Source organism: Bolinopsis microptera, chromosome 6 (assembly GCF_026151205.1).
Source record: "Bolinopsis microptera isolate Bmic1 chromosome 6, MBARI_Bmic_1.0, whole genome shotgun sequence".
Lineage (NCBI taxonomy): Eukaryota > Metazoa > Ctenophora > Tentaculata > Lobata > Bolinopsidae > Bolinopsis > Bolinopsis microptera.
The window spans coordinates 14941058-14960151 of record NC_087077.1 but is presented as its reverse complement, the minus strand read 5'-3'; the positions used below and the strand labels follow the sequence as shown (position 1 = coordinate 14960151).

The window sequence follows — 19094 nt, the reverse complement described above, 5'->3', positions numbered from 1 at the left end:
ATTAATAAATTAACTAACCAGCTCATCATCTAATTAGGCTGTGTGATGGGAAGCAAGACGTCCTCATTATTAAGACCAGACGAGGTACAGACCCTTACTGAGAAGACGGGGTTTACAACCAGGGAGATCGTCAGACTTTACAACAGATTCGCGTTAGTAATTAATCATTAATTACTTAATTGATTAGTTAATCGATTAGATTAATAACTTAACCTTTCATACGTAGCCGATAAGATTTAAAATTAGGGTTTTATCATGTTCAGCTTAAATTTGTAGCAACTCATATTCTGTGTTCGGGGTTACAAATAACCACAGCACAGCAAGATGTAAATGTGTAGGAAATTTGTTATTTTCGCTCACATTGCCATAAAAATTGATGCAGTGAACTTACATCTACGTTACACATATTTTAAATGCCTCATTATAGTTAATATGAGGCTGTCATACTCAATACAGCTACAATACAGCTGTATAATACAGGGCACATTGTTGGGACACCGCAGCATTTTACCGCACATTACAGCTAATTAAATAATGCGGCAAAGTGCTGCTGACTCCCCTCTCTGGTGTGACATCTAGGATTGTCAGATTATTAGTGTAATTGAATTCATCCTAGTATCCAAATTACTCGGATAAATATAATAATTAGTACAAATTGTCAGGTGTTTGGATAAGTCCCGGTCCGGAGTTCTGCGGAGGGAAGATCTACAGAACATTCCAGAGTTTAGTGTAAACCCACTGTGTAACAGGGTCATTGAGGCCTTCTTCTGGGAAAGTGATGAGGTCAACTTTACCCAGGTTGGTACTTGGTAGACATATGATTGCTTGGGAGTTGGGAGATCACCGATATTTCACATTTATAGACGATATAATATGCGGTATGTAATTGAAACCGAATATTTCACTGTTAAAGTTTGCATTTTTTCAGTTTGCAACCCTACTTTCCACATTCCGACCGATCCGTTCCCGGACAGTCACAGAGTTCAACAACAGAGAGGGCAAGATAAAGTTCCTCTTCAGACTTTACGATGTTGACAAAGATGGGAAACTCAGTAAAGAGGACTTTCACGAGGTATGCTTCAAGTTCAAAGGAATGTGGGAAAAACAGGAATTTAGTAAAACTCTTCATTTCCACGCGCTTACGAGCTGATAATATTATTATCACGTTACTCATTCTCCCCTAGGTTCTGGCGGGTTTAGTTGGAACTACAGTTCAAGATAAGGAGATGGAGAAGGTCATTATGCGGGCTATATGTGAAGCAGGTAATTTTAGTATGCTATTACTAGTAGCAGAAGTAGTAGTAGTAGTAGTAGTATATGTGAAGCAGGTAATTTTCATATACTACTACTACTAAGTCTACTACTAGAGTACTAGTAGTAGCAGTAGTAGTAGAAGTTAAGTAGTAGTTGTATATGTGAAGCAGGTAATTTTGATATCCCGATCGAAAACTAAGGAATTTGATAATTTTATTTGAGCTTCTCATGGCAATTTGATACACAGAATTTTCAATTGAGTTAATTAATTGAGTTAATTAATTGAGTTAATTAATGCACACTTTCAGGAGCTGATATCAATGATGATGACGAGGAAATATTCGTTACATTCGATCAGTTCAAGAAAACGCTAAATCACGTGGACGTGGAGACTAGACTCTCAATGCCTTTCTAAATCACAGAACAATGTTAATGTTTGGTATAGGGGTCACAGAACAATGTTTCCACAGAACAATGTTTCCTTGGTCACAGAACAATGTTACGAAGATTTACAGAACTCTTAATTCACGGAGAAACTTAATCTTGGTTGTTCACGGTATGCTCAGAGAATGGTCGGTTCTCTTTCCTCGGACAATTGCATTCTCAACTCTTCTCGTTAACATTTTCTTTATCAGATGACATTTTTCACAATTATTATTCTAGCTGCATGGCAGGACTATAGCTGGTTGGATTGATATAGGAGCATGTCCAGATTGTTCACTGTTCATTAGGTATTCTAATACCTGGCTGTTATAAACCATGTACAGTTAAAACCCCAATTTACCACGGAGTTTGGGGAAAGGAACAGCTTCAGTAAATGTATGATAATTGATAAGCCCTTAATTGGGGAAGGGAATGGGCTGCGGGAAATCGGGGTTTGCGCTAAATTGGGGCGCTAAATCAATGGTTGGTTTTATTATGTAAACACAATCAAGGTCAGTTTGTTGATTTTTGAATGAGAGAAGCCGTTATACTTATTTTGAATAGTTTAGATATTAATTAATTAATTACTTCTAAACTACTGAGTACTGATATATTGTGTAATATAATGTGAGCGTGCAAAATTGGGAAAACAGCAATTTGAAATCTCATTTATTGTTTGTTGCTTTTTATACAGTTAAAGGGTTTTAATTGTAGATATGATTGATTAAGGTTTGGGATTGAAAAATGCACTCGCTAAGATTCATTCATCACTTTTAGCTCTCATCATATTACAACTGTCTAACAATGTTAACGTCGCACAGTTTTAATTGTAAACGATTTGTAATTTATGCTTTAATAACATGTATTGAAATTTAGAATTTTGTTTTTATAAACGAAAGTAGTATAATTCTTTGGTTAAGTCTTCACTCTCCAGATAAAATATCAATTATATCAGTCCCCTAGCAACCGAGATATGGTTGCTATGGTGGCCAGGGTAACGTGAAATCCATTCAGAAGTCGCCATTAAACCTTAGAACTACCACTACCTTTTTACAGAATGAAGTTTAAACAAATAGATAAAACGTTATTCAAAAAGTACATCCTAGGAAGACATTTGAAACACCCTGTACAGTGTACATACCAAGATGTTGGTCCTTTATGTTTGCATACTATAATATATTTAATATATAGCTGTACAGTGTACTTCATGCTTGATGAACAGCAAAAATGAACAGCAAAAATAAAACTTTTCATATATTTCAAAACATCAGAGGTTAGTTTGTATACTTCAACACGTGCTACATTATTACTATCTATCAAGTTGTTAAAATAGCATAATACTCATTACCACTCTGCTAGGTACATATATGTGAAGACTGTATTAGCTATTACAGCGTGTAATCTACATAAGGTAAGCTAAAATTGTTTGCTTTTTATTTTTCATTTAATCATTGTTATAAATTTAAAAGTTTATTTACCAAATATATACAATAGGTCTTTGCGTCGAAATTTATTAATGAAGCTTTTCCATAACCTTTTCTCTGAAGGATTGACAAACTTAATCGATCAGATTTCTTAAATTGTTCAATTGTTCGACAAAGCGTGATTCGCCAAAATAAATTCAATAATTTCCTCACGCAAGATTTTACAAATATCTTGCAAGAAAAGGGACAAGTGACCCGTGCCTCAAGATCCCATTAAGGGAGGGGTTCAACTGTGATGATGATGAAAGATAGGTGTAATTGATAGTCAAAAGATTCATAACAATGGCCGCCCATGTATGAAGAAACATTTTGGTATTACCTTCAAAAAAATAGCTGCAGCTTTAAGTTGAGCTTCTGGCCATGCAAAAGATGACGGATTTTTCATGACTCTAACACCATTAGAGTTGAACAAAGAGCTGTAATGACTATCGAGAATGCTATGAAGTATGAATGGTTTAGAGTTTGCAAATCAAGCTGCAGTTTACAGAATTATTGCTCAAGAGTATGGGGACTTTTAAAGTTTGTTCTGGAGCATCAAAGTTTCATCCTAAACTCTCACTTTGTCCCAAAACATCAATTAAAGGATGAGGGGACCTTAGAAAAAGTTTTTTTCTCGTGCAAATCCTTTTATTACATTAATCGTATAAACCACTTTAGTGAAATCCGCAAAGTTGTATTTCATTCGCGCGCCGAGATATCCAGCCAAAACAATTTGAACCTGTGACGTCAATTATGTGAGTTGCTCTGATCCGCGCATATAGAAATACAGGTAAAATGAGCGTGCGGGCCGACTAAATTACTAATTAAGAATAAATTAACAATTTACGATACTAACGAGCCTATAACCAATGGAGAGGAGACTTTTTATGACCGGTTGAAAAAAGAATTATCACCCTACGATAACCATGAGCCGAGATACACCTGGAATAAGATTGAAGTCACACAGAAAGGCATGTAAATTATGTATATTTATAGCTCCCAACGTAACACCTAGCAACTCCCTGTTTCGTACCACAGTAGATATATCAACATGTCATATCAACACAACACGGTCCTAATAAAAATGGATCGGGTAGGTATGAAATGCATGTCTTCATTCCAGTTGGACAAGCACCAAGCACCAAGCTTTTAAGTTCTAACACACTATGTGACACTTATACTTATAACGTAAGCAAGATTTGCAACTATTACACCAAGCAATATTATACCAAGCATAGCAGACGAACACATCCACATTCGTTACGCTTTACACTCAAGTCACAGCAAACTAAAACGGTAAATTATAATTATAAATGAGTGTACAACGAAAGGCCGGTACACGCGCAGTGTCAAACCGCACGTGCGTACTCAGATAGGACTAGAGGCGCCAAGGGCCAGCTAGTAAAATTTCTTCTACTACATCATACATTCTTTTTAATTGTGTCCATATCGGGTTTCAAACAAGTCAAAACAAAATAGCAGTTTGTGGTTTAGTTAGCGGATGCTACTTATCTTAGCTATTTATAAATAGAAATACCTACTACAACTACAAGAAAGCCTTTCTGAGTTACATTTAACTATTATTATTAAAGAGAATTATTCGTAACTTAGACTAATTCAGTGCAACCAAAGATACCGCTCTCGCAAACGCCAAAGGTAACACGACGTAATTAAAACAGAACAGAACAAAATGTTGACACGAGCAAAGGGTGCGCGCGCACGTTGGTCTTAACACATAAGTGACGTCACAGCCCAAAATTGCTATCAGCCAATAGGAGCGCGGCGTGATATTGCACGAATTATCGATTTCACAGTCCGGCGTATTTTTTGATTCTACGTGTAGAAGTCCTGTGAAAGTGTGAAAGTGTGTACACTTTCACAGGACTTAAACGCGAATATTTGGAAGTAAATTCTAAGGTCCCCTCATCCTTTAACAAATAAAATCCGCCAAAACTAACATTTTGCACACATTTTAATATTTCTATTCAGAATCCATTTGATTTATTCTTGCCTTCTATCGATTTGTAGAGTTATTTTAAACTCTTTAAATTAGGCTAACATTTTGGGAGACGTTACTTTTAAGTTTATAAATAACCAATTGTGTACAAAACATATTCAAACAGTGCAAGTCAAAGATCGTTTGATGTTGATGATCCAAATCCGCAAATTGTTTTGAATGAGTATTATATTGTCACGTTATTATGATCAATATTATAAATTTTACTCGCAAAGCTAACTTATAGGCAATTGTATTCGTTTGTTAATACTACAGGGTGGGCCAAAAGTCAGTACCCATACGTTGGCCTTTATAGCTCAGTCACTGAGTGCCCAATTTAAATACTTCTTTCTGGTATGACTTAGTACCACCACTGGTTCGAGGAATTTGTCAACTCGAAAAATATTCGCGTTCATTTTTTTCAAATGGAGGTTCATTTTCACATTTATTTGATAGTTTGGATAGTCGGATCAAGCTAAATGTTATTGAATTGTGTTTGGCCATTCGAATTACGTTTGTCCTGAAAGAATTAGAACTGTAGCTTCTCAGATGACCGAGATATGAAGCATAACGAGTTTATTCATTACGTGTGATCAGGTGATTGGTTTACCTAATCACGTGATAAGGTTCCCCCGTTAACTACCCCGTTAAACATTATGGGAATTGTTATCGATTTCACAGTCCGGCGTATTTTTTGATTCTACGTGTAGAAGTCCTGTGAAAGTGTGAAAGTGTGTACACTTTCACAGGACTTAAACGCGAATATTTGGAAGTAAATTCTAAGGTCCCCTCATCCTTTAACAAATAAAATCCGCCAAAACTAACATTTTGCACACATTTTAATATTTCTATTCAGAATCCATTTGATTTATTCTTGCCTTCTATCGATTTGTAGAGTTATTTTAAACTCTTTAAATTAGGCTAACATTTTGGGAGACGTTACTTTTAAGTTTATAAATAACCAATTGTGTACAAAACATATTCAAACAGTGCAAGTCAAAGATCGTTTGATGTTGATGATCCAAATCCGCAAATTGTTTTGAATGAGTATTATATTGTCACGTTATTATGATCAATATTATAAATTTTACTCGCAAAGCTAACTTATAGGCAATTGTATTCGTTTGTTAATACTACAGGGTGGGCCAAAAGTCAGTACCCATACGTTGGCCTTTATAGCTCAGTCACTGAGTGCCCAATTTAAATACTTCTTTCTGGTATGACTTAGTACCACCACTGGTTCGAGGAATTTGTCAACTCGAAAAATATTCGCGTTCATTTTTTTCAAATGGAGGTTCATTTTCACATTTATTTGATAGTTTGGATAGTCGGATCAAGCTAAATGTTATTGAATTGTGTTTGGCCATTCGAATTACGTTTGTCCTGAAAGAATTAGAACTGTAGCTTCTCAGATGACCGAGATATGAAGCATAACGAGTTTATTCATTACGTGTGATCAGGTGATTGGTTTACCTAATCACGTGATAAGGTTCCCCCGTTAACTACCCCGTTAAACATTATGGGAATTGTTAAGGGTGCCCAATTAAGGTGTCGTGTCACGGTGTCACATAATCATCCAGTCAATATTGTTAACGAGATACAGAAAATGCTTGATAACTTCGTCATTTCTAATCCGTTTTGCCTCATGTTTTCAGATCATATGCAACATTTGATAATCTACCGTCTCGGAAAAAATCAGGCGTTCAGCATGTTCAGAGAAAACAATATAGGTGTTTTAATATTGAATGGGCGTGGTCTAAAATATTCGAATTTTCAAATTTTGACGACGGAATCCTCGAACCAGTAAGTACAGTATGCCATCTGCAAAGCAACAGCTCTCAAATATAAAACACGGCGGAGCTATTAAGGCCAACGTATGGGTACTGACTTTTGGCCCACCCTGTATTTCTGGACAAAAAAGTAGGCCACTAGAACGAACACCGAAGCAACAATAAGACAACATTAAGACAACAATAAGACAACATTAAAACAACATTAACGCAACAAACACCAATAAGACAACAAACGATAAGACAACATTAAAACAACATTAAGGCAACATTAAAGCAAACATTAAGGCAACATTAAGACAACAAAAAAACGACATTAAAACAATAATAAGACAACATTAAGACAACAAACACCGATAAGACAACAAAATATGATAAAATATTAATACAACATTAAGACAGCATTAAGACAACATTAAGGCAACATTAAGACAACATTAAGACAACATTAAGACAACATTAAGATAACATTAAGACAATATTAAGACAACATTAAGACAACATTAAGACAACATTAAGACAACATTAAGACAACATTAAGACAACATTAAGACAACAATAAGACAACATTAAGACAACGTAAAGACAACAAACTCATTTAAGAAAATATTAATCGCCAAATTAAGTATTTATATATATACATAATTATTAATTAACTATTTTATATTTCTAAATGGATATTCATGCCGTCTCGAAATTCAATTGATGGTTAAAAATACAAAAACATGAATGGACATGACTAAGAAATTTCTCATCTTGAACATATTAAACTTTGGAGAATTCTTATCATAATTAACAAATCGTTTGAAAATAATTTTAAACATATTGCTAGGCACAATGTAAAAAAGAGATCAGCTACTCCAGTTCATTATTTGCAAAGAGGTAAGCTACTTAGCTTGTTAAATAATACTTAATTTATTTATCGATCAGAACGTTTATTAAGTTAACTTTTGTGAAACTTTCTAAATTGACTGATGCCACCTTTCATCGAACGTTTCTCAGAAGGAATAACCAACTGAATGGATTTATTTTTCCATTGTTCGTCAACAGAATGTGGACTCAGGGGACCGTGACATATAAAACAAAATTCTATCATGAGATTCTGCAAATATTGTACAATAAAGGGAACTTGTGACTTGTGCTTCAAGATCCCATTAATATAGACTATTGTACGGGCAGAATTACGATTTCTAGAGTTTCTATTTCTCCGAGAAATAGTGCTTTGACATTTATCAAAGTAACATGCAGTGAGATAATCTCAAATTTGGACTATTTCTTTTTTTTGATGATTCTGCCGGTCTTAGCATTTTATCTGTGGTCGAAACTTGGTATAGTTTAAGCTTTTATTAAAAATTTCACTGATTACTGTTTTATATTACTCGTGATACCCTACTGCCAAAATAACAAACTTGTTTATCGTCTTGGCCCGTTATATTAATTCGTTCTTCCTTTTGACATTTTAAACCTAGCCACTCCTTTTTAAGCAGACCAATAACACAAACTTTGCGCGCGATCGCCAAATGACATTCAGCTAATGTGTGAAACAGCTGGCAAGACTTGTTACACGTGACTTTATTTAATTTACTATTTAGCTGCGCAATTATATAATGAGGTGCAATTATCATCATCACCTCATAATTTTTATCAGAACCCCTTCTATAATTTACTGGGAGGAAATATCAAATAGCAGCAATTTTGTGCAATCAAATGTGCAAACCAGTGGAATGTTTTTTAGTACAGAGAGCTGCATATAAAAATCCCGAAAGATTATGATAAACAGTAAACAAACTGCAAACAACAAATTCTGTATCATGTCTGTTTCTTATTAGTAGTTTCATATAAAATCTTGCCTCGTAGAACGGCGGACGGAAAGTTGCCAAACAATTTGTTGCTTTACTTTTGGCTGCCATCTCCGAAATAATATGACTGGGTCTATGCACATAGGGAGGCCTCCTGTCAGCAATTTATAAGATTTTGTTGGTAGAGGCCTACATCAGATTAGTTTGATAGCCGTCACGCGACTAAAACAGCGTGCTCCACTCTCCTAGTCCCCAATTACCCACGTCTATGTTAGAATAGCCATTATTAATATGTCATGACAAAATGATGAGAAACATTACCAAATACCATGGTGGAAAAGTCGATGAAATTTATAAGATTAGAAAAGTTAATAGATTGAGAGAATTCTCCCCTGATATGGTATTACGAGTGAGACTAACTGTTTCAGTCGAATACAGGCAAGTAACTGAATACATTAGGGATTCACCGTGAAGTTGTTCAAACAGTTTCGAGTTTACCAACATTTTAAAGATCACCCACTTGAACAAAAGAAACAATTGATTGTTTAGTACTAGCTTCAGTGATCTGGCGTGTTAGGTTAAACAAGAAGCTTGTGCAAAAGTACGGAATACAACGGAAATGTACAAAAATTATTTCCTTGTGTTTGAAACACGACTAATGTAAAATGCGAGAGGTATTCGCTATCCAATAGTTTTAATAATCCCCTTCCCAATGTGAAGATTTGTGTTGCTAAACAATTGATCAAGCTGCTTTCTGGTCGAAAAGCAGTATATTAGCTCGTTTGCATGGAAATGCAGTTTTGACTTTTTCAGCAGTTCCATTGCTATGACCACGCAACATACTATCATGTTGATCAAAAGAGTCTATGCCGAAAATTGTCTCACCGTTTTTGCCATTTTCACCTGGACAGAGTTTCTGAACAAAAGAAACAATTGATTGTTTAGTACTAGCTTCAGTGATCTGGCGTGTTAGGTTAAACAAGAAGCTTGTGCAAAAGTACGGAATACAACGGAAATGTACAAAAATTATTTCCTTGTGTTTGAAACACGACTAATGTAAAATGCGAGAGGTATTCGCTATCCAATAGTTTTAATAATCCCCTTCCCAATGTGAAGATTTGTGTTGCTAAACAATTGATCAAGCTGCTTTCTGGTCGAAAAGCAGTATATTAGCTCGTTTGCATGGAAATGCAGTTTTGACTTTTTCAGCAGTTCCATTGCTATGACCACGCAACATACTATCATGTTGATCAAAAGAGTCTATGCCGAAAATTGTCTCACCGTTTTTGCCATTTTCACCTGGACAGAGTTTCTGAAAAAGTTGTGTTTTTAAAAATTGTAATTTTTTCCCATTTTACCGAAAGTGCACCTTACTAAAAACATCAGTTCCTTGTATACTAAAGGTCGCCACAATCCCCGCTTCTTTAATGCGTTGAACCATTTAATATTACTATTTAATAATAAGTTCACCATGATTGAATGAAAAATAAAAATAATTGTCCTTTCCTAAGGTTTCAATGTTGCATGTTTTTACTATATCAATTTAAAATTATTTAAACATTTTTAACGAATAATTCGGTGGAAATAATTGAAGGTCTGAAGTTTGAACATTAAGAAGTACTGCATAAACTAGCTATTCAGCCATGCATCCTAACTGAAATTTTCAACCACAAAGCTGACAATTAATTTATCATTTATCAATTTGTTGGGCATCTAATAAATTGCTTTCGGTTATCCTATTGAGACTCGTGGAGCTAAGTTTGATGGCTTCCAGTCCATATCCGTGAACCACGCTCAGTAATTCAACCTAATAATCAATAGGATAAGCTCAATTAAATTTTAAGCGCGCTGTAAAATTAAGCAATCCTGGAGAGATGTTGGCAGGGCCGGGATATAAATTAATTTTCCTCACTAACTATTAGTAGGGCTTCATCGAATCCATTGACTCTAAACCATCAGTAATCGTGAAAATTTACAGAGCGTAAACAGGAACTTGCATTGGTAACCATAGTAACGGTGTCGCACGTGCAGAGTTGCTGTATTTGCGGAAGTAAAGGAAGATGCCGTGATTAACTTCGCGTGGACTTCACTTGTTCTGTTGAGAATAAATTGTAGATTCATTAACAGTTTGGGTGACGAGGCATCTTATTGCGAAAATTTAGCAATTTCTAACTAACAACCTAATTTAGCTTTTCTTATCCATAAGTTTAAAAAAACAAGAAATAGAGTCTTTGGAATACATAGATAAATAGGAGTACTGGGATTATTCAATTACTTCATGATTATTTACATCCAACCAAAAAATGATCGGTTTTCCTATTTATACCTCCCCCCTCTCTTCATAATAACACTGCTTCACAGCTCAGCTACAACTCCCTACACTAAGTGTCACCTAACCCTGAAGTAGAATTAATCATCACCCTCTAACAGCTACCAATGTAACACCCACCAATCAAAAACAAGTATCATCCCTCTAGACCAATAAGATCCCTCGAATATGCAAGAAGTACTGCCATATCCCACAACTTAGGGCTCAATCAATCAATCAAGCCCGATTAATCAGGGCACTACATTTACAGTAAAAACCTCTAGCCCAGAGATAAGTGGCACTTCCTGGTAATTGAGCCCTGGAGCAGGGCCCCCTCACGTGTTGCCCTGGCAACGCACGTGCGGCTTGGAGCGTGCTAGCAATTTGTAGTGTCTGAGTTTGGGAATTGTGTCACGCCCCACTACGACCGTTAATGGACTAATGGGGATCAATCGTCTGGAACTGAGTGGAACAACTTGGGGTGTCCGTTAGAACAATTAAGAGCAATTGGAGTTTTTTTTTCATGCACAGCGATGTTTTAGGGTTTCGATAATTTTTGGCCAGATATTTTTGGGAAGTAAATGGGTGTATGATTTTAATATTGATCGAAATGAGTTACGAAAAGTAGTGCAGTGATTAAAAATGCGGTCGAACGTGAAAATACAAATTTCTCTCTGGAAATCACTGTTCAGATTCTGATCCTAGTATGAAAACTGAATATTGGTGAATAGAAGATACAATGTCCGTTTTGTTTGTGATAGGGCATAAATTTATTCGACCTTCTAGAATTTGTTTCTACCCACTTACTCAATGTGTTGGAAATTTGGCAAATTAAGATCTAACTCATTTTTCAAAGGTTAAAAATTGTACAAATTTCTACCAGTACATCCCCCACCAGAATATCGGGGGGTCGAAAGGCTATGTGACATTTTTTCCTGCTTAGTATTTCCCACGCATGAAGTTCTTATCACAATGGCATTTAGTAGTTATACAGAACTCAATGTAGCACGTGACTCCAGAAAACGGTCACGTGACCATATATTCGCCCACGTGCAAAGCTCGTGGTGTGCGCGACAATGCCATTACACGCATATCGTGCGGTCTACGTGGGAAAATGCATGACTTAATCTTACGCGATACGGTTTAAGTCGCCTTGGATTGGCGTTTAACTCCAGCTTTAAGCCATTAATTGTGTTTTGTATCGTATAATTTATGCTCTTTAACACATTCTAATAGCTTCTAATAGCTCCTTCTGGCACGCTTCTTTTCGTAACACGAATATTTCCTATTTTCCACAAATTTTCCAAAAGAATTGGGACAGAGATATCCGTAGCTTACTTAAATCCGCCCATAAATCTCACTCGTGAGATTCCGCCAGATGACTGACAATTTCAGACTGATCCGACGGACACTACATACTGACAATCCCAGCTCCTTAATATCTAGTTTTGAATTTTCAAATGAAACTATTTTCAGATGAGCAACTCTGCACTGTTTGTTATCTGCTGCCTAGCAACAGTTGCTATGGGAGACGACTCGGCTTGTCCAGAACCTTGCAAGGTACGTTCTGTTTTAGCTTTGACCATTACTAGACCAGACTCTGCAATTTGCTTGATGTTATGAGTTGTGGCATCCCAATCATGTGAAGATAATTGAGATAGGTTACACAATCTTACTAATTGTATTTAGTGTTTCTTTCTAATTTAAATCTACTGAAATTATGTTTTTCCGTCCCAGATATGAACAATATCGCATCGCTCAAATCGTTAATTTAATGACAATATTTTCAGATTCATCTACAGGACCCCGAGCTACCTTGTGATATGATTCCAGTTAGCTGCTTCACAATCGAAAAACATTCCGAAACCTACGAAAGTTGTCACTACGGGGCTAACGTCACTTTCAAGTGAGCAGTTTTGTGGGGTTTTATTTTTGTTCTTCTGTACTTTGTTGTGATACAATTTCACCTCTCCGTTCGTAAATTGATTGATTAATTAATTAGCTTCCTGATAACTAGAAAAATTTACCAAGAAATCATTGGATCACTTCTCAGTATATCATATTCGCCGGAATGCGAGCATCTCATCCCCGAACAATGCAAAGACGAGCTGTCCAGGGAATCTCAGTGCAAATACTGCTTCCAGGCTAGCATTTTAAACTTATTTAGATCATTCATCATTGAACGTCGATATTTTGTGATCAAGAATTAGAAAATGGTAACTGTGATTCGGCTCCAAAGTTGTTGCTAGGTTTTTTGCGACCGCCGACAACTAATTCCCTTTTCTTTACTGATTATATTTTAACAACCATTATAATATAACCGCCATCATTATAACCGCCACTTCAGATGGATGAGAAGTATTACACGTGTAAGAATGATAACCACGAATGTAATCCTAAGAGTTCAGACAGAAGATCTCGTAAAATCAAAGTCAGCTGCGAGGTGAGATTTCTTGCAATCATCTCAACCACCAACCAAACCACCCTTCTGATTTCACCTTTTAGTTCGCGGTTCACTATATTTGAAGAATTTTAAACTGCCAATTAATGATCCGGAGCTTGAGGTAGATTTCTTCAGAACTTTGCTTTTAAATCATTGTCACATTCCTACCCTCATTCCTCAGGTGAACCATGAGGTTATCTGCAAGCCGCCCCGCATCTTCTCTCGAAAAGTTACCTGCAGTTTTACAACCGGTACTGTATGACTGCAGTTTACTATGAAATTCTATAATTTTCATCTTTCAGTTTGATTATCTGTTGGCTGTTGCTGGTACTAGAGTATACTTCTACATTTGAATTTTAATTTGCATTCCAATTTATCGAATTCTGAGGCTCCTTCTCATTCCAATATTTTTTGCTCTCTCCGGCGCTGGACACTCGTTAAAATATTTCATCACAGTACAATTATAGAATATAATATCTAGAGAAGTGAATTGGTCGCTTGAGTAAAATAAAAGTTTAAGTTTAGTCCTGACCTTAACTACTACAGGTAAAAGCTGGAGCACTGCACTGATCCTGTCTATCACCCTTGGAGGGTTCGGAGCTGATAGATTCTACCTGGGATACTGGAGAGAGGGTCTCGGCAAACTGTTCTCGTATGTTAAGTTTTAGTTATGTTTTCGTTGATCTTCAGTTAACATATAGTTAAACTTTAGTTAACATATTCAGTTAAGCTTTAGCTGGCCTTCAACCGCTTTCTAACCTTTTGTTATCCATTAGTTGACCTTTAGTAAACGTTTAGCTAGCCGTAGTTAGCCTTCTTTGAAATTGAGTTAGCTATTAGTTGACGGTTTACAAAAACCTTTAAAAACTACTTAGCTTCATTTCACGGGATAGCCAGTTGACGGTCATTTAACTTTAAGACAGCCTTTTTAAACATTAAGTTTGCTTATCTTCACCTTAACTCCGTTTCAGGTTCGGAGGTCTAGGAGTGTGGACTATAGTTGATATTATCTTTATCAGTGTCGGATATGTTTCACCGGCGGATAACTCCTTATATATACTCACGTGACAGTAACACGTGACAGTAACGCATGTAGAAGAACGTTCTAAAAACAGGTAACCAATCACCATACGGTGTTTTTATGAAGGAGCAACAGTTTTTACGGAGGAGCAGTATTTTATATGAAGAGGATGCATTTGGTATGCTGAAGGAGCAGCGAGAATTTTACTGAATTTACTTTGAGAAATCTGAGTTAACGAATGACTGAACAGTAGACTTTCAGACGACAATTTTAGATTTAGATTTCACATTGCACCAGACCGACCATAGTTCATTTGGAAATAGACATTTCATGTGCTCCTTTTTTTAGCATTTTAATGATATTTTAGCAGTGAGTCGGAGTGAGATTAATGTTGCGGATATCGGTTCGCTCTGTAATTTTATATCGGTTGATGAATTTCCTGATTATTGTCCGGGAATGCTTGGCGCCAGGACATTGCCAATTAATCCGACCAGCAATCCCATCTTGCCAGCCATAATTACTGAATAGAAAAACGAATTATTTCAACTTGCAATGTTTCGAAGCTGAGGAGGTCAAATTTCTTGGGTTTAAGGGTGTTGGGGGAACTTAATTTAATGGTTTTTCCGGTTGTTAAGTTTGGGGCTAGTCCCAAGAAACCTTATCATGCTCGCGACCACCTCCTCTTATACAACAATTCATTAGGATCAATAGGTACGTATCCGTATCACACTTCTACTTGTAACTCTGTCCAGATTACCAGCCCGCTCTTAATGAGCACTTGTTGAAGGAGTAATCCTCACTTCCCATTGGTTCTCCGCCACAAGCACATCTCTCTGATTGGTCGCTCAAATTTGTAGGTCAATTCTCGCTTGGCACCCAATTAACTAGGCTAATATCTGGAGAAAATTATTAATACCCCCGTTACTATTTTGAATTTTCCTAGTCCTGGTGACGTCGCGATGTGTCACGCGTTACCGTGCTGTTATTGGCTCAGACCATAAACATGATATATAAGACTAGGTTGACTTTAGATACTTTCAGTTGCACCATTTTCACGGTTCATCATGCCTTATTTGTGTTAACCACTTTTTAAGTTATAATTTTTTGTTTAACTTTTTTATTGCCGGGCACTTCTGCTAGTTTGAAACGATCTGAATATTTGATTTGTTTTTTAGTTATTTGGTAAAAATAATTTAAGTAATTTTTTCACTTGTAAAAACGCAAAACTTAAACCACAAAATTTGCCATAGTTCAATTGTTGGAATTATGATTGAAAATATCGTAATACTGGACTAAAGGTGAATAAATATCCAATAAAATAAATTCAATTGAAAATTCAAATGGAATAAATAAGTTTTGTAAAAGATGAGCTAACATCGTTATTTTTAGTAAAAAATGACGACGAGTGCGTTTCAAATGATTCCGCCCCGTCCAGCGGTCTTGGCTCCGCCAAGGAATTTCTTACAGTTCATGCAGCCATGGAACTTTACTCTCGACCTCAACCGGGTTAATCCTGCTTTCTTCAACCGACCTCTTTCTCCTCCTGAACCCAAGAGTTTTACTCCTAAACTGCTATCGGTAGGACATTTAATTTATGATGCTGTTTTTTTAATTGAGTAATTCTTTCCGTTCTTACTTTTTAATGTCTTTCTGGTTCATTTTGAGTTTCTGTATATATGCAATATACATGTATGACGTATGTATTAATGTCGCCTTCTTTATTCGACTGATTGACATGATGGTTAAAAGGAGCGAACACTTTTCCGATTCCGCTACATACACGTTGCCTACAACTTAAACTAATAATTTCGCAGGTATCTCCGACTCTGATACCCTCGCTCAGTCCGCCTCCAAAGATTACGCTAACACCAGAGATACTGAACTTGCTCAGACAACAGTCAAATCTTGATCAGATGTACAAACAACCTTCTTTCAAACCCTTACCGGTACGGTTAAGTGTATTGAGTATATATTTATCCGTTTCAAAAGTAACGATTCGATATTCTTATCTCATTTATACGAACGAAACCGTTAATTTAAACATTGTTTATATATTACTGCGTTTATCCAATCTTTGTCTTCTATACAGAAAAGCCCCGAGTGTGCGACATCACGAGGTCCAATGGATATCAGCACTCTGGTTAACCTGAGTATCAAGGATCTTAACAAACAGCTCCGGGGAATGAACAGGACCGAGGTAAAGAGAACTTTCATTGGAAATATCATTTTTATAGACCTGGTAATAAACTCTTAGTATTGTCATTAAGAAAACTCTTGTTGGACAACTCACTTTGAAAAATATAGGTATATGACGTTAGTAATCGGTACCGAGAGTTTAATGTTATCATGTGTCCAGGTGGTGAGATTAAAACAGCTGAGACGCCGGCTTAAGAACAGAACATACGCTAAACTGAGCAGACACAAGCGTGTCGCGACCATCTCAGTACTGGAAGAGGAAATCACCGAGCTTGAACAAGAGGTGAGTTTCTGTCACAGTGACATCACGAGATTGTGACGTCACGTAGTGTGACTTCACTGTTTGTTACTATGTTTTGCACGTTTGTTTTAATGCCATTCCAGCCTCTTCCACTCTAGGAAACTTGAGTGTAGTTTTTTCATGAAAACCAGACTGCAGGTTCATTCAATTAAACAATAAAACTCCAGTTATCATCTAGATGACGTTTATTTTTCCTTGACCTTGGTATGCAGACTAACTGTAGACAGTCTTTATACTTTAATTGGATTACTTTTCAAACTGTTAAGTGGATTAGTTTACTGAGCGATTCTGTAACATAACTTTTAGTGGGGGGGGGGGGGGGGTATTGAGTTATTAGAGGGGAATGAAAGTTCTTGAATGTTGCATTTAGAGTAGCTTGGAGCATGGTGTGAAAAATTGGAAATGTTGATTTTAGTTTAGAAGGTTGAGTATATGCCACTGTATTTTAGTAGTTCCAAAAGGGCCAACGATAACGAGTTAAATCCTGGTGATTAAACCTTATCCTATTTCAGTTAGCGTGCCAAGATCAGGAGTCAGAAAAAGTGAGCCGGAATACAGCCGAGATGAACCAGAAACTGGCGATGCTGCTCCAATTCGCTGATCAGCATAACATCAAAACTGATTTCCCTGGTTTTAACCATCCTTGAAGCTGAAATCCTTGTGTCTCGACCAAACTTGAGACGATCTAAGAAGTCACAAGCAATACAGTTCGCCAGTTCAGCGAATACCCTAGATCCCAGAGAAAATTCTTCGGGATGGTCCAGATTTTCTCAAGATGAATAAAAATACATAAGTACAAAGTATACTGTTTGCTTAGAAATTCAAGCCTAAAACAAAAAGACGCGATGTTGAGCAATGCAGTGTACGTTCTTTAAATCACGTGGCATTAAGTTAGTTATTTTATTATACTTGCTGGTCAAACTCAAAACTGGGTGACTTTTTCGTTCATGCTTTAATTTATAATCTCATGTTCTTTTCGATGACTCAAACTGTAGATTGTAGATATTTTAATAACGATTTTTCATGATTTTAAATGTTAAACAATAAGGCGTTTCACAGACTTCTTTAAACTTTACGTTCACTGTTCATCCTGCTAAACCTTTTTCTCTGAAAGCTCTTTATTGAATATTCTTTAATATAAGTTCTATTGCATGATTTATCCATACACATCATGATCAGTTTGATTTTTTAGAATACTAAATATTTTTGAGTTGTGCTTTTCAATAACTACCATTAAATGTTGAAGCACGTTGATATTACAAACTTTCCTGCGGTAATAGACATGGCTGTTTAGGAAATTTTATGTAACGTATTGCATGTTTGAGTAGATTTATGATTTTGCGTTTGTACAAGTTTAATTATTTATTTGTGTTAACCATGCTGTATTTGATTATCCCATTTTAGTTGTTTTAAATCCAAGTTTTATCCAGGTTGTTTTCCTTGAGTTTGAACTAGATTCAATTACTCCATCATGATTATATTTGTCATACGTTGTATGACCCGCCGCACACGACTGCGCGGCTCCCCCTGTATCGTAGAAACTCTACCATAGTGAAACGACCGTCGCGTGGGGGTCACGACGTGATAAAAAATTATATAATATCCGTTTCTCTGTTCTCGTTTAATGATGATACTGCACCCAGAAAACCTAACTGGTAGGAGCCTAACTTTAAAAATAAAAGAGATAGAAACGTCTGGTTTTCAACAAAAGTTCGTTTCGTAAAACTAAGGTTACCTCCCCAGGAGGAAAATTGAAGACAACGTAGATTTTGAGTTATCCTGAAAAGTATGATTTTGGGCCAAATAAAAGATCGCAGCTTTTTAACTTTGCAAATCAATGAAGTTGCCATGCATGACTTCATGGCTGAATTCAGATTGTAACACGCGTGCGATTTACTGGGCCGATCTCAGCCTGTCATTCCGCCGAATCTCTATGATTATGAACATAAATATAATACTAATAGCCTGATATGAGGTCCCCAGGTAAGCGTGCGATCAGCGAACTTTACGTCACGCGCTGACAAACGTGCTATTGAAAAATGACCACCTTTAGTAACACGGCCAGCCAGTAAAATTTTCTGGGTCCAAAGCTGTCTTATA

General features: G+C 36.4%; 4 protein-coding genes across 10 annotated transcripts in view; 3 read left to right on the top strand and 1 right to left on the bottom strand.

Annotated features, from left to right (window-relative positions):
- The window catches only part of LOC134816353 (calcineurin B homologous protein 1-like), a 46473-nt gene extending 43898 nt beyond the window's left edge, over positions 1-2575 (top strand). Inside the window, exons 2-6 of the mRNA XM_063825163.1 lie at positions 38-152; positions 663-798; positions 929-1072; positions 1185-1263; positions 1563-2575. Of these exons, the coding sequence (XP_063681233.1) occupies positions 46-152; positions 663-798; positions 929-1072; positions 1185-1263; positions 1563-1669 (573 nt within the window). The 5' untranslated portion in view covers positions 38-45 and the 3' untranslated portion in view covers positions 1670-2575. The remainder of the gene's footprint in view (positions 1-37; positions 153-662; positions 799-928; positions 1073-1184; positions 1264-1562) is intronic.
- LOC134816349 (phosphatidylinositol 5-phosphate 4-kinase type-2 alpha-like) overlaps positions 1-19094 on the bottom strand; it is a 110487-nt gene that overhangs the window by 73440 nt on the left and 17953 nt on the right. The window lies entirely within an intron of this gene.
- On the top strand, positions 7757-15692 carry LOC134816451 (TM2 domain-containing protein 3-like). The gene is made up of 8 exons (XM_063825293.1): positions 7757-7808; positions 12510-12593; positions 12824-12939; positions 13087-13177; positions 13381-13476; positions 13658-13727; positions 14023-14128; positions 14448-15692. Exons 2-8 carry the CDS (start codon positions 12510-12512, stop codon positions 14542-14544), a joined length of 660 nt encoding a protein of 219 aa, XP_063681363.1. The 5' UTR covers positions 7757-7808; the 3' UTR covers positions 14545-15692.
- Positions 15056-18418, top strand: LOC134817193 (transcription factor MafG-like). The gene is made up of 5 exons (XM_063826334.1): positions 15056-16075; positions 16312-16443; positions 16587-16694; positions 16854-16976; positions 17507-18418. Exons 1-5 carry the CDS (start codon positions 15893-15895, stop codon positions 17639-17641), a joined length of 681 nt encoding a protein of 226 aa, XP_063682404.1. The 5' UTR covers positions 15056-15892; the 3' UTR covers positions 17642-18418.